The following is a 13508-nucleotide window of genomic DNA, read 5'->3' as shown; positions in this document are numbered from 1 at the left end:
AGCCTCTCAGCCAGGGCCCTATATTGCTTCATAAGCGGCTCAGTTACCCACACACTGTCCCTGACTTGCTCTGGGATCTAAGAGAGGTCACGTCTTCATTCTGGGACTCAGTTTTCTCATCTGCACAATGGGCATAATTGGAGCAGAGAAGTACACCTCCACTTCTGTGCTGCTTGTCTCTCTGGGAATTAATTACTTATTGAATCTCTTCCCTACTGGAGTCTCAGCTCCATGAGCATGAGGACAAAGGCTATTTTGGTGTAATGCCTGGTCCATAAAAACACAATAAAAGTTTGTTCAGTAAATGATCTTACGGATTCGTCATTAAGAGTTTGAAGTTTTGATTAAAAAATGTAACATTTTGCATAGAAGAATCAGTGTTCTACGGAACATTTTGCATAGAAAAATAAACCAGTGGTTCTCAACTGGGGCAATTTTGCCTCTTTCTCCCCCCACTCCCTGGGGACATTTGGCAATGTCTAGTAACATTTTTGGTTGTCACAACTGGCAGGGGGAGGTGCAGCTGTTATCTAGTTGGTTGAGGCCAAGGGATGTTGCCAAACATCCTACAATGCGCAAGCCCCTCAAAACAAAGAGCTCTCGAGCCCCAAATGCCAATAATGCTAAGGTTGAGAGAGCTGATGGATATATAGAGATGACGCCAAGGTAGGGTGCGTCATGGATGCTTCTAAAGCCCTGCCTGCCGCCGAAATTAAGATTCCCTGGATTGGAACATCTCTTAGTTCATTTTCATCTCTAAAATCATATGATACCATGACTCCCACACTCCCAAGACTGGAAAATGGGTCTCCCATGTCCCCTAACTTTAGCTTCTCATTTCCTTGAAGGCCTAAACATCCTCTGTTATCCTCAGTGGGTGGCACAGGATCAGGGAAGAAGGGTTCGGGTTACGAATTTCCTGCAGCCCTACTCCTCATCTCAGTTCCCTGTGAATGGCAATAAAGGTGAAAAAGCTCAGATCTGAGGACCAGACAACCCTAGGCTTGAGTCCTGGGCCTGTGTGTGAACGCTGTGTGGTCGCTGACAAGTTCCTTAACTACTCTGAGCCTTCATTTCCTCCTCTGAAACCTGCTCATTAAATCCACCTCAAGGCTGACAGTGAGGCTGAAATGAGATGCTTATAGGAACCTTATCACAGTGCTTGACACGGTCAATATATTTTTAAAAAGGTAATTTAGCGTTTTCTTATGGCTCGGAAATGAAGGGCCTTGGCCAGGTTTGCACAGGTGGGAAATGGCAGAGCTGGGACTGGACACCAGGACTCTGTGTCTCCAAAGTAGATGCGCATCAATTAATGAATTTTAGAGTTTCAATTTTCCTGTAAAGGAAATTAATGGTTTCAATCTCACAAATGTATTTATAAGTATGTAAAGTGCCTGGCACACAGTAGGACCTTAAAATAGGCTTGTTAAATTGTTTCTGTTGTTCTTCCCAAATAAGGCCTTGAAAGCAAGTTCTAGGCCCCTCCCACACTTGGCTGGTGGGGGATGGGGGCGGGGCTAATGGTTGTCGGTGTAGTGGTGATAATGCAGGCTGGAGTTTGCGCTGGGTGGAGTGGGGCTGGGGGCTCCCTGAGCTTATCCCACCTCCTCGTTTTGCAGGTAAGTCTGAAGCCCAGGGAGGGGAAGGGCCAGGCCCAAGACCTGGGTTTCCTCATCCCAAATTGGAATCATTGTCTTGGTGCAGATAATTAAAAGCAACCATGACCATCTACAGGGAGCTTGCAATGCATACCGTACTAAACATTTTATGTGTTTGATCTCATTTTATGTTCGCATCAATTTAGACCTTTTTAGAGCTGAGGAAACAAATTCAGAGTGGCAAAGAGAATTGCCCAAGACACTGAAGGAAGAGTGAAGTCATGTCTGCCCCTTACTGCACTCCAGCACCTAGCCTGTCAAAGACAGGGGGTGCCCAGTGGAATTCCCCAATTCCTGCAGAGCAGAGCCTATTCCTTCCACCCCCACTGGAGCAGGGAGGGGAAGCTGAGTCAACGAAGACTTCCAAAGAGAAGAAAGGAGGACAGAGCCGGGTGTGAAGAAGGGGTCAAGGAGGGGCTCTGGCCAGAAGAGGGGGATGTTTCATGAAGGACAAGTGGGTAGGGGGATCCGTAGGCTCAGAAAGCGGCCTCTGGAGTTCCTGCCCTTGTCTTTGGCCAACCATCTGGGGCCTTCAGACTGAGGACCGAGAGAGCCCTCCAGCCTGGTCCCCTCCCTCCCTTTCAGACAGTTCTCACGAGCTCTGCAGTTTGCAAAATCCAACCCCTCCCTTAAAGGCCCGTGGTTTCCTGTGGGTCTGGGGTCTTTTCTGACTCAGCAGTGGGGACTGTGGGCAGCGGGGGAGAGGAGGAGGTGGTGTAAGATCTTTCTTTGCCTTTTCTTGCTGGGGCTCAACACACACACACACACACACACAGACACACAGACACACACCATCCCCTGAGTCAGCCCCCGCCTGGAGGGGAGGGGCGGGGTCACTGATTCAGCTACCAGTGCCAGCTTAAAGTCCCCAGGAGGGCAGCTGCAGCCAGACACTGCTACCCTCACCATGATCCCCTGGCAGTCCCTGGTCCTGGCGCTCCTGGGGCTGGGCTGTTGCTCCGCCGCCCCCGCCGGGCGCCAGCCCACCGTCGTGGTCTTCCCGGGAGAACTGCGAACCAATCTCACTGACAGGCAGCTGGCAGAGGTAAGGGTACACCCTGTGCTAGAGTTGGGGAGAGCTGGCCAGGAAGGCAGCAAGGGTCCGCAGGGAGAGCATAAGGTCTCAGAGGGGATGCTTTAGGGATGGGAGGGTGGGGGCATGATGGACATGACTGGAGAACGGAGAGGCCCAGGGGCAGGCACTGGGGGGTTCCTGAGGAGGCTTTGGGCAGTGGTGGCCTGGGATGGGCAATGGGGGGGCTCCTACCTAGGTAATGGGAAAAGGTGCCTGGGAGAGCCTTGGAGGATTCTGGGGTGGCCAAGGGCTGGGAGTGACTGTAGAGGGTCCTGGGTATTTCATAGGTGAGCACGGGCTAGGGGTGAACAGGGGTCACCCTGGGCGGTCCTGTGGGTTGGCATGAACCAGGGGCATCTGGGAATGGAAAGGAGTTGAGGATGTCGTTGGGGAGGGGAAATTCCTGGGTGTGCACAAGGTGCTGGTATCCAGGATACCAAGTCCTGGCTTCAATGCCTTCTCCCTAGTCCTAGGGCGTTTAGAGGGACAGAGCCATGGCCCAAGAGGGAGGAGAAAGGGAGTCAGGACACTGGGATGTCCTTGGGAGGGCCTCATTGTCCCTCCATCCACAGGATTACCTGTTCCGCTATGGCTACACTGCTGTGGCTGACATACAAGAGGGGAAGCCGTCGCTGAGTCCAGCGCTGCTGCTTCTCCAGAAGCGCCTGGCACTGCCCCAGACGGGCGAGCTGGACAGCATCACCCTAGAGGCCATGCGGGCTCCGCGCTGCGGCGTCCCGGACGTGGGCGGCTTTGCGACCTTCGAGGGCGAGCTCAAGTGGCGCCACCACAACATCACGTACTGGTGCGAGGCTGGGTCCGCTGCGCAGGGCGATGCTGAGCCGGGCGGCGCTGAGCGGGGCGGCGGGGCCTTCGGACCTAACGTGCGGCTGCACGCGGAGCTCCACCCCTGTCCTCGCGGCTGGGCTCACGCGAGGGTGCAAAGGAAACGCGTCTGAAAGTTCTGTCTAGACCAAGGAAGCGTCGCGAATGCCGACGCGGAGGAGACTAGGGACGCAGCCACTGCCCCTGTCCGGGCCTCCCGCTTCTGACCCGGTTCCTCCCGCCTTTCGCTGGCAGGATCCAGAACTACTCGGAAGACTTGCCCCGCGACGTGATCGACGACGCCTTTGCCCGCGCCTTCGCCGTGTGGAGCGCCGTGACGCCGCTGACCTTCACCCGCGTCTACAGCTGGGACGCCGACATCGTCATCCAGTTTGGTGTCGCGGGTAAGCATGCGGGAAAGGGAAAGCCGGCGGGGGTGGGGGACGGTGGTCCTGGGCGGGGATGGGAGGGGCGTGAGGGAGGACCACGGTGGGGGTAGGTGACCCGGCTCTTTCTTCCGCCCCCCCCAGTCCTGCCTCGCGTCCCACCCCCCGGGCTCCCCCTCCCCCCACTGCCGGATCCGGCGCGGAGCGGGGGCGCAGGGTTTGGAGAGGAGCGCGCAGGCCAGACTTGGGCTGGCCGTTGACCCCGCATTCCGGCGCCCTGGAGGAGTGCCCAGCCTACTCGGCTGACTGCCTTCCTCTCCACCCCCCTCTTTAGAGCACGGAGACGGGTATCCCTTCGACGGGAAGGACGGGCTCCTGGCACACGCCTTCCCTCCAGGCCCCGGCATTCAGGGCGACGCCCACTTCGACGACGATGAGCTGTGGTCGCTGGGCAAAGGCGTCGGTGAGACACGGAGGCGCACACGGAGGCGCACGGGCCGGGCCCGGGGGCCCTTCTCCCTTCACCCGCGTCACCAGCCGCCCTGATTCGCGTCTCCCTCCCCCCGCAGTGGTTCCGACCAGGTTTGGAAACGCAGACGGCGCCCCCTGCCACTTCCCCTTCACTTTTGAGGGCCGCTCCTACTCGGCGTGCACCACCGACGGCCGCTCCGACGGCAAGCCCTGGTGCAGCACCACTGCCGACTACGACACCGACCGCCAGTTCGGCTTCTGCCCCAGCGAGAGTGAGCATGGGGTCGCGGCAAGGCGTGGGGACGCCCGGCACTCCCCAGGGTCTAAAACCCTGGGTTCTGGTCCCAGTGCTGCCTCTAGGGCTATGCGGCCTGTATGCCACTCTCTGGCTATCTGGGCCCTCACCTGGGACCCGAGGAGAGGAGGGATGACGATGATTGACCCGTGGGTCAATGAGCTTGTCGCGCGTCGGGCTGATAGTGTCGGGTCTCCCCAGGTCTCTTCACCGTGGGCGGCAACGCGGGCGGCAAGCCCTGCGAGTTTCCTTTCGTCTTCGAGGACCGCTCCTACTCTGCTTGCACCACCGACGGTCGCTCGGACGGCTACAGTTGGTGCGCCACCACCGCCAGCTACGACGAGGACCAGCTCTACGGTTTCTGCCCGACCCGAGGTACCTCCGCCCCGCCTACCAGATTCAGACCCGCCCCCCGATCCAGCCAGGATCCCGGAAACGCGGCCCCTGCGCCCATTTGCCACGCCGGGTGGGTCCTCGGCGCCATCGCGGCCCCGCCCACCTCCGTGGCCCCTCCTTCCAGTTGCCCCTCCTCCGCAGCCGGCTGCCCTGCGCCCCACCCGCTCCGCCATCGCCGGCTTCCAGGGTCTCAGGTTTCCAGGTCCCCACCCAGCCGCCTTGAATAGTCTCAGTCGTGCCCCTGAGCGCTCCCTAGGCGCTGGGCCCCGGGGACCCGAGCTCCTTTGGCTCGCCCCCTGGCTCCTTGTGGGACCCACTCACCCGGCTCACCCAAGGTCCTGGGTTTCCCCAGTCGATTCGACGGTGATCGGGGGGAACTCACCCGGGGAGCTGTGCGTCTTTCCGTTCGTCTTCCTGGGCAAAGAGTACTCGAGCTGCACCAGCGAGGGCCGCAGAGATCGGCGCCTCTGGTGCGCCACCACCTCAGACTTCGATCGCGACAAGAAGTGGGGCTTCTGCCCCGACCAAGGCGAGCAGAATCCCGGCATCCCGGGGCTTGGGGGCGCGGCCGGGGCGCCGGGACGGGGATGGCCGAAGCCTGGGGCTAGGTGGGGGCTCGCGGTGGCGCTCACGCCGCAGGCTCCCTCTGCCCGCAGGTTACAGTCTGTTCCTTGTGGCGGCGCACGAGTTCGGCCACGCGCTGGGCTTAGACCACTCGTCGGTGCCGGAGGCGCTCATGTACCCCATGTATAGTTTCACCGAGGGGCCCCCTCTGCATGAGGACGACGTGAAGGGCATCCAGCATCTCTATGGTGAGGCTGTGGGGCAGAAATGGAGGGGGAGGGGGCGACTGCAACCTCTGGAGAAGGACAGGGGTCCGCGCTTGGAGATAGTGCTTCTAGAGCCCAGACTCTGGAGGGAGGGAGGCCAAGGGTTCAAGAGCCAGTCCTGCTGCTTCCTGGCGAGGTGACCTTGCAATATGCCCCTCAGTGCTTCAGTTTCCTCATCTGTAAAATGGGGTTCATAGCAGCACTTGCCTCTGAGGATTAAATGAGTTAAAACAATGCCCAGCACATAGTGAGAGCCATATAGGTGTTCCATATTTTTACTGTTATCATCACTTGTCATCATCATTAGTGTTATGTCTTCATTAAAAAAAAATGGGGATAGCAGAGTATCTACAAAGGGTTCCTGTGAAGATTAAACAGCTAATGTGGGTTTATAAAGCTCTTGGTCCTAAGCTTAGCACATAGGGAGGTCTCAGAACCCTTTTGGGGTGGGAAAACCTGGCTGTCTTGTGCCTGTAAGACTGACACAGCCCAGGAATGAGGTAAATATGGCTTGGAAGGAAGGGATGTGCCTGTGGCTGGGAGAAGGAAGTAATGTGAGGAGGACAGTATGTGTCCGGGGGGGGCATGCTGTGTGGACAGGGGGGCATGGACGAATGGAGGGGGTCTCATGTGGTGCCTGTTTTCAGGTCCTCACCCTGAGCCAGCTCCTGGACCTCCAACCACCACAGCACCTCAAACCCAGCCCCCAGCTCCCCCTACAACCTGCCCCACAGGACCCCCTACTGCTCCCCCCTCAGAACGCCCCACTGTGGGCCCCACTGGCCCCCCTTCAGCTGGCCCCACGGGTCCCCCCACCGCGGGCCCTTCTGCAGCCCCCACAAGGCCTTTGGATCCAGCGGATGATGCCTGCAACGTGCGGATCTTCGATGCCATGGCCGAGCTCGGGAATCGTCTGCATGTCTTCAAGGATGGGTGAGGGCGGCAGGGGTGTGTGGTCCACCGAGGGTCTTGGAGGAGGGACCTGCCTGTTCTTGAGCCCTTGGCTCAAGCCTCAGTGCCCGGCCTTTCCCGTTTCACGTCGGCAGGAGGTACTGGCGCATGTCTGAGGGCAGGGCGCCCCGGCTGCAGGGCCCCTTCCTCATCACCAGCACGTGGCCCGAGCTGCCCCGCAGGCTGGACTCTGCCTTTCAGGACCCGCTCACCAAGAAGATTTTCTTCTTCTCTGGTTAGTCCCCCCCAACCCCTCACCGCCTTGGAAGAGAACTGAGACGCCCAGGATAAGCCACGAGACGACTTTGTTTAGATTAGAAAAAAGGTGCCCCTTCGGGCATTCCTAGACCAGGCAGTTTAGCTCATTTATCTAGGGTCGAATTTCGGCCGTTCCCGGCCCTGCACCCTTGACGAACCCACCCAGCGGCTCTGCCCCCGGGGTGCCGGACTGTGCGTCTGCGCGCTGGAGAAGGGCCTCGGGGCTCCCCCCACCCCTTACGTTCAAGAGGAATTCAGCCTCCCTGCCCGCGCCCCGATCGATGCGACCCTTCTCCCCCGCAGGGCGCCAGGTGTGGGTATACACGGGCGCGAAGGTGCTGGGCCCGAGGCAGCTGGACAAGCTGGGTCTGGGCCCGGAGGTGACGCGCGTCGTCGGGGCGCTCCCGCGCGGCAAGGGGAAGGTGCTGCTCTTCAGCCCGCAGCGCTTCTGGAGGTGAGAGCCGCCGCCACCGCCTGCCCGGGGCCCCGCACCGCCCGCCCGCGGCTCAGCGCCCCTCGCCTCGCTGCCTTCCCGCAGGTTCGATTTGAAGACGCAGAAGGTGGATCCCCGGAGCGCCAGCCCGGTGGACCTGATGTTCCCCAGCGTGCCCTTGAACTCGCATGACGTCTTCCAGTACCGAGGTAAGGGGCTGCTGCCCGGGGAGGGGAAGAGAGGGGAGGGGAGGGGTGCGGAGGGGACGGGAGAGGAAGGGAAGGGAGGGAACGGGAGGAGAGAGAAGGGGAGGAGAGAGAAGGGGAGGGAGGGGAGGGGAAAGGAAGGGAGGGGAGGGGAGGAGAGAGAATGGGAGGGGAGGGGCCCTCACGAAACACTTCCCAGGCTCTTGCACTCCCCTGCCTTAGTGGTGGCCAAATTCTAAGTGAGAAAGTGAAAAGCCCGTCGGGACTGAGGTAAACGCCCCATCCCAGATAAGGATCCTTTCCGAGGTCATACAGGGAGTCAGGGGCATGGCCGGGACCAGGACCCAAATTTCTTGCCTCCTGGGCTGGAAACTACCCCCCTCACCTCCCACCCCACATACCCCAGCACAATACATGGTTTGCATGAGAGCTCATTCCTTTACTAAACAATATCTATTGAGTGTCTATAATGTGCCATGCCCTGTGCTCCCTCCACAGAGCCAGTAAGACATAAGACAGTTCATAGCTGTGTGTCTTTGGGCAAATTGCTGCCACTCCCAGAGCCTCAGTTTCCCCACCTGTAAAATGAGGATAGTTGGAGTTATACTTGCTTTCTCTTTCTCACTCCCCACTCACATTCAATAAGTTAATAGGTTCTGTTGACTCTATGGCCAAAATATTTTTTGCAGCTGCCAGTTTTCACCACCTTTGCAGAAATTCTGGTCCAACCCATCCTGGTTGTCTAATGTCTTTAATATATTCCCTGGGGGTAGAGACAGGTTAGGAGTAGAGACACTGGTCCTGAGGTTGACCCCTGACTCATTCCAAGGTCAAGAAAAGAGCTGGCCCCAGCTCTCTGTCTTGGTCTCCTGCCGCTGCTCTGACATTCGCTCTGCTCTGCCCACCCACTTCAGGGGCTCTTTGAACATATTGAGGCCATTCCTGGATCAGGGCCTTTGTGCCAGTTGTCCCTTCTGTCTGAAAGACTTGTTCCCAGTTGTCACCTGGCTGCCTCCCTCTCATCCTTCGGGTCTAAGGACCATCTTTTCAGAGAGGACTTCTCTGACTCTAATTATCTATTCACGCACTCACTTTTGTTTCCTGCACAGCTTTTTTGCACTGTCAAACCAATCTCATTTAATTACTTGCTTGTTAATAGTCTGTATTATCTTACTACAGTGCAAACACCCAACGGACTGAGATCTTTTCCATATTTTTCTCTGCTGTATCCTGAAGGCCTCAAACAGTGCTTGGCACATGTTGTCCCTCACCTAAGTATTTGCTGAGTAGATGAATGAATTTGTTGAATGAATGAATGTTGCAGGAATTGTTCTGACCATTCAATAGATCATGCATTCATTTATATGTTAGTTCATTCATGAAATGTGTACCATGTGCCAGGCTCTGTGCCAGTGGTTGGAAAATAGAGGTCTGTGCCCTCCAGCATCCCACGGGAAGGTGAGGGAGATGGAGGTGTCAGGCGAAGACCTTGGAAAGATCTAGAAAAGGACAGGAGGGATGATTGTAGAGCTCTTGCTCCTGTTTCTGTATGTGTCTGCTGGGCAGTTGGAGTCATACCCCTCTGCCTGTTTCCCCCTGCAGAGAAAGCCTACTTCTGCGAGGACCGCTTCTACTGGCGCGTGAGTTCTCGGCAGGAGGTGAACCAGGTGGACCAAGTGGGTTACGTGACCTATGACATCCTGCAGTGCCCAGAGGAGTAAGGCACCCCCCTGCCTTGGCAGTGTGGAGTGGGTCCTCTATGGGGACTATCCCCTATAGGGGAGGCGCCAGTTTGCCGGATACAAATTGGTGGGTCTGTTCTGGGAGTCAGAGGGGAGTGGAGGTGGGCTGGCCCTCTCCTCCCACCTTCCTTTTTCGGTTGTTAGAATTTTAAAATAAACTTGGATTCTCTAACTTTGAGAAGTGGTTTTTAAATTAATTAAACAGATAGGTGGTTTACTATGTGCCAGGCAATGCTGTAAGCACTTCATAGACATTAGCATATTCATTCCTTGCAAACTTACATTCCTTGCAACCACCGTACTGGAAGGTAGGCTACGATTATCCCTGTTTCATAGCGGAGGAAATGGCCCACCCATTAGCCATTCGCCGGACATTGAGCCCCTCCATGGAGCCAGGCACTGTGTTGGACACTGGAGATAAATGAATAAGAGTGTGTTCCTGCCCTTGAGGACCTCTCAGGGGTTCTGCAACTTAGATGGGTAGGAATCCCCCAGGGACTTGGCTTAATATGTAGACTCCATTCCCATCCCGAGAGCCCAATACAGCTGTGAAGGTGATTCTGTGGCTGTGGGAATATGCTTGAAGACTGCGCAGGGTGTGGGTAATGGTGTGTGCGTGCCTGTGCGTGTGATAGTCTGTGAACATTTCCCAGCCAAGATAACATCTGAACTTGAGCTGAATCTGCAAGAATGAGCAAGAGCTGCTTCCTGTGCAAGTGAAACAGTCTTCCTAGAGGGAAATTTACCAAGAACCATGGAGCCTAAAAATGTGCCTGCTCTCCAACCCTCACACGTGTGTGCACAAAATGATACATCGAAGATGTTGACTGCAGCATTATCTGTATAGTGAGAAAACGGCAATAAGTTGAATGCCCAGGAAGAGTCAGGCAAGTGGATAAATAAACCATGGATTATACATACACCCCTGGTATAGCACTGACTGTGTGCCAGTGTTTTGTCTGTACCAACACAGTTAATCCTTAAAACAGCCCCATGAGACAGATGCTACTGTTACCTTCTAAGTACGATTACTATTGCTATCACCACCACCTCTGTTTTACAAAGGAGGAAACTGAGGCAGAGAGAATTACACAACTCACCCAAAGTCTTATAACTAGGGAGTGGGGACGGTGGGGTTTGAAAGTGCGCTTTTGGAGCAAATGCTTGGAGAAGAGAAAAAGCAGGGGTTTGCTTGGGGAACTGCAAATGGCTCAGAAGTTGAGAAGGGGAACAGAGAGGATTCTGACATGGTTGAGATCAGAGAGTGGTTTAGGCTTTATCAGAGACAGTCCAAATGCTAGGCTAAGGGGTATGGATTTGACCCCACAAGATAGGAGAGCGACTTGACTGAAGGGTTGGGTGGGCAAGTGGAGGTGATGGGCTTGATCAGATTTAATCTTCTAAACTTGGAGTCAAACTACTAGGGGATTAAGGCAGGGTTCAGAGAATTTCCTCCTGGAAGGAGCCCCTTTCTTAGGAATAATCCATTTCCATTGGTGTACAACATCCTTCAGTGTGGTTTATTTACATCCCTCTTGACCCCTACATCCCTCTAGAAATTCCCATATCTCTGTTTTCAAACCCCTTTCATGGTAAATATTCCCCCAAGTGTGGTCTCCATTTTCTCAATTCCCAATTCTCTCTTCAACCATTTCCAGTTTGGGTCCTACCCCATGACACCACTAAAATCACCCTCTGCAAAGTTACCTGTGACCTTCCTGTAGCCACAAAACATGGGTACTTCTCTGTGCTCATGTTAAGCCATCTCTTAGCAAGTTTGACACAACTGATCATGCTTTTCTTCTCGAACTTCTTTCTTCACGTCTCCTCTGGGACATCCCACCTAACCAGCCAATTTTTTTCCCATCTTCTTGGCTGGTGCATTCCCTTCCCAGCTTCTGGATGAGAAAATGTTATTCGTGCTAAATCCTTGAACTTCATCTCCATGAACTCTCGCTCCCTGTGATCTTAGCTAGTCCCTCAGCTTTAAATAACATCTCTCTGCTAAAGACTCCTAAATTTACATCCCCAGCCTCAACCTCTCCCCAGAATTCCAGACTCATACATTCAACTGCTTACCCCACGTTGCTCCTAAGATGCTTAAGAGCTTCCAACCTAACAGGTTCCTGAGCTGAATTCAGGGTCACCACCTTTCAAATATGCTTCTTCAATTTTCCCCATCTCAGTAAAAGTAACCCCATCTACCTGCTTTAGCAAGTTAAATCTCGATCAGTCCTAAAATCTAGGAATCAATTATCTAAATGTCTTATTCTTGTACAGGGCTTCTCAGCCTTGGAACTACTGATTTACATTTTGGGTTGGATAATTCTTTGTTGTGGGGAGCTGTATTGTGCACTGTAGGATGTTTAGTCTTCCCCTAGGAAGTGGTAAGGGGTGGGGTGGCATGGGAGATGGAGTGGGATCCATGGCCAGATGCTGTCCTGACTCAGGGTTAGTCTCTCCTTCCCAGCCCCGGCTACAGGTCCTGCTGTGGGGCATGGAGGCACTGGCAAACCTTTGGCTCATGGCCAGGCAGCTTGGTGCAGGCCTGGATGGCACAAGCGGCCTCTAGCCACTGGATGCCAATCCAACCTGCCACCTTACCCCAGTTGTAAGCACCCAAAGTGTCTCCAGATATTGCAAAATGCCCCCTGATGGGCAACACTAACCCCAGGTTGAAAACCATTGCTCTAGTATAATGAACATCCTGACAAGTTCACCTCTCATAAGTGTACATTTGAATCATTTTTCACAAACCAAACACAACTGTAACCTGCGCCCAGATCAAGAAACAAAATACAGTCAGCATCCCAGGGTCCTCCCTCATATTGTCTTGTAATCACTATCCACTATCCACTTCTCCCTAAAAATAGTCACCGTCACGACTTCTAACAGCTTACTTAGTTATTAGCTATTTTTGCATTTTACTTAGTGTCATATAGCCTGTAATCTCCTATTTGGCTGCTTTTGCTCATTGTTGTATTGGTGAGATTGGTTTATGTTCTATGAATTGTTGACTTGTTGATTGTTCACTACTGTGTAGTATTCCATCATGTGACTCTGCCACAATTTATCCCTTTCACTACTGATGGGCATTTGGGTCCTTCTCAGTTTGAGGCTATTATAGATAAAGCTGCATGAACATTCTTGGGAATGTCTTACGGTGAAAATGTGCAACCATTTCTTCTGTCTGTATACATAGGCATGGAATTACCTAAGAGTATGAGTACTCAACTTTAGTAGAGATGACCAGTTTTCCAAAGTGGTTTTGCCCAACTTTATACTCCTACGAGCCGTGTGAGTTTCCAGGAGTCCTCCTTGACTCCTGTCTTTTCATCACATGCCACATCCAATCCATCAGCACGTCCTGAAGGCTCCACTTTCAAAACATATCTGGGATCAGATGACTGCCACCACTCTAGCCCAGCTATCATCACCTCTCACTTGAAGGTGTGCAGGAGCCTCCTAATTAGACTCCCAGTTTCACTCATGCCCTCCTTTAGTCGAGTCTTCATCCAGCAGCCAGAGCAATCTGTTAAACTATAAATCAGGTCACATCATTCCCCAGTTCAAAAACCTCCAATGGCTTCCTCCTTGTGGATTAGAAAAGAATCCAGGCTTGTCCCCGAGGCCTTCAAGAACACATGACCTGCCCTCCTCTCCTTCCTCATCTGTCACTTTCCTCTCCACTCACTGTTCCAGATACACTAGTCTTCTTGCTGCTCCTTCAACAGCCCAGGCTTCTTCCCACCCCAGGACCTTTGCACCTACTATTTCCTCTACCAGAAAACTCTTCCCTCAGGAGCATGGCTGGCTCCTTCTCAACATTCAGGTGTCAGTTCAAATATCACCTCTTCTGGGAGGCCTTCCCAGATCATTCCCTAAAGTAGCTCTTCCCTGTAATCATTATCCCATGGCCCTATTTTATTTTCTTAACACACACCAGCATCTAAAACTATCTTGTCTCTGCGTTTGTTTA

The 13508-nt window shown here is 54.2% G+C and overlaps 1 protein-coding gene across 1 annotated transcript; it reads left to right on the top strand.

Moving 5' to 3' along the window:
* The first annotated feature begins 2360 nt into the window (after positions 1-2360).
* On the top strand, positions 2361-9701 carry MMP9 (matrix metallopeptidase 9). The gene is made up of 13 exons (XM_077167790.1): positions 2361-2706; positions 3309-3541; positions 3817-3965; positions 4282-4410; positions 4517-4690; positions 4915-5088; positions 5462-5638; positions 5766-5921; positions 6587-6872; positions 6986-7125; positions 7452-7602; positions 7687-7790; positions 9390-9701. The coding sequence occupies exons 1-13, from the start codon at positions 2569-2571 to the stop codon at positions 9506-9508; spliced, it is 2130 nt and encodes a 709-aa protein (XP_077023905.1). The 5' UTR covers positions 2361-2568; the 3' UTR covers positions 9509-9701.
* Positions 9702-13508: the final 3807 nt, after the last annotated feature.

The sequence above is a fragment of the Tamandua tetradactyla genome, chromosome 1 (assembly GCF_023851605.1).
Source record: "Tamandua tetradactyla isolate mTamTet1 chromosome 1, mTamTet1.pri, whole genome shotgun sequence".
NCBI lineage: Eukaryota > Metazoa > Chordata > Mammalia > Pilosa > Myrmecophagidae > Tamandua > Tamandua tetradactyla.
The sequence above is the reverse complement of the archived record's forward strand: the minus strand, read 5'-3'. Positions and strand labels throughout refer to the sequence as shown.

Coding starts and splice junctions, on each gene's coding strand:
- MMP9 (XM_077167790.1), top strand. CDS start 2,569: ATGATCCCCTGGCAGTCCCTGGTCCTGGCGCTCCTGGGGCTGGGCTGT. Junction 3,542..3,816: donor CACCACAACATCACGTACTG/GTGCGAGGCTGG, acceptor TTTCGCTGGCAG/GATCCAGAACTACTCGGAAG. Junction 5,639..5,765: donor GGGCTTCTGCCCCGACCAAG/GCGAGCAGAATC, acceptor CTCTGCCCGCAG/GTTACAGTCTGTTCCTTGTG.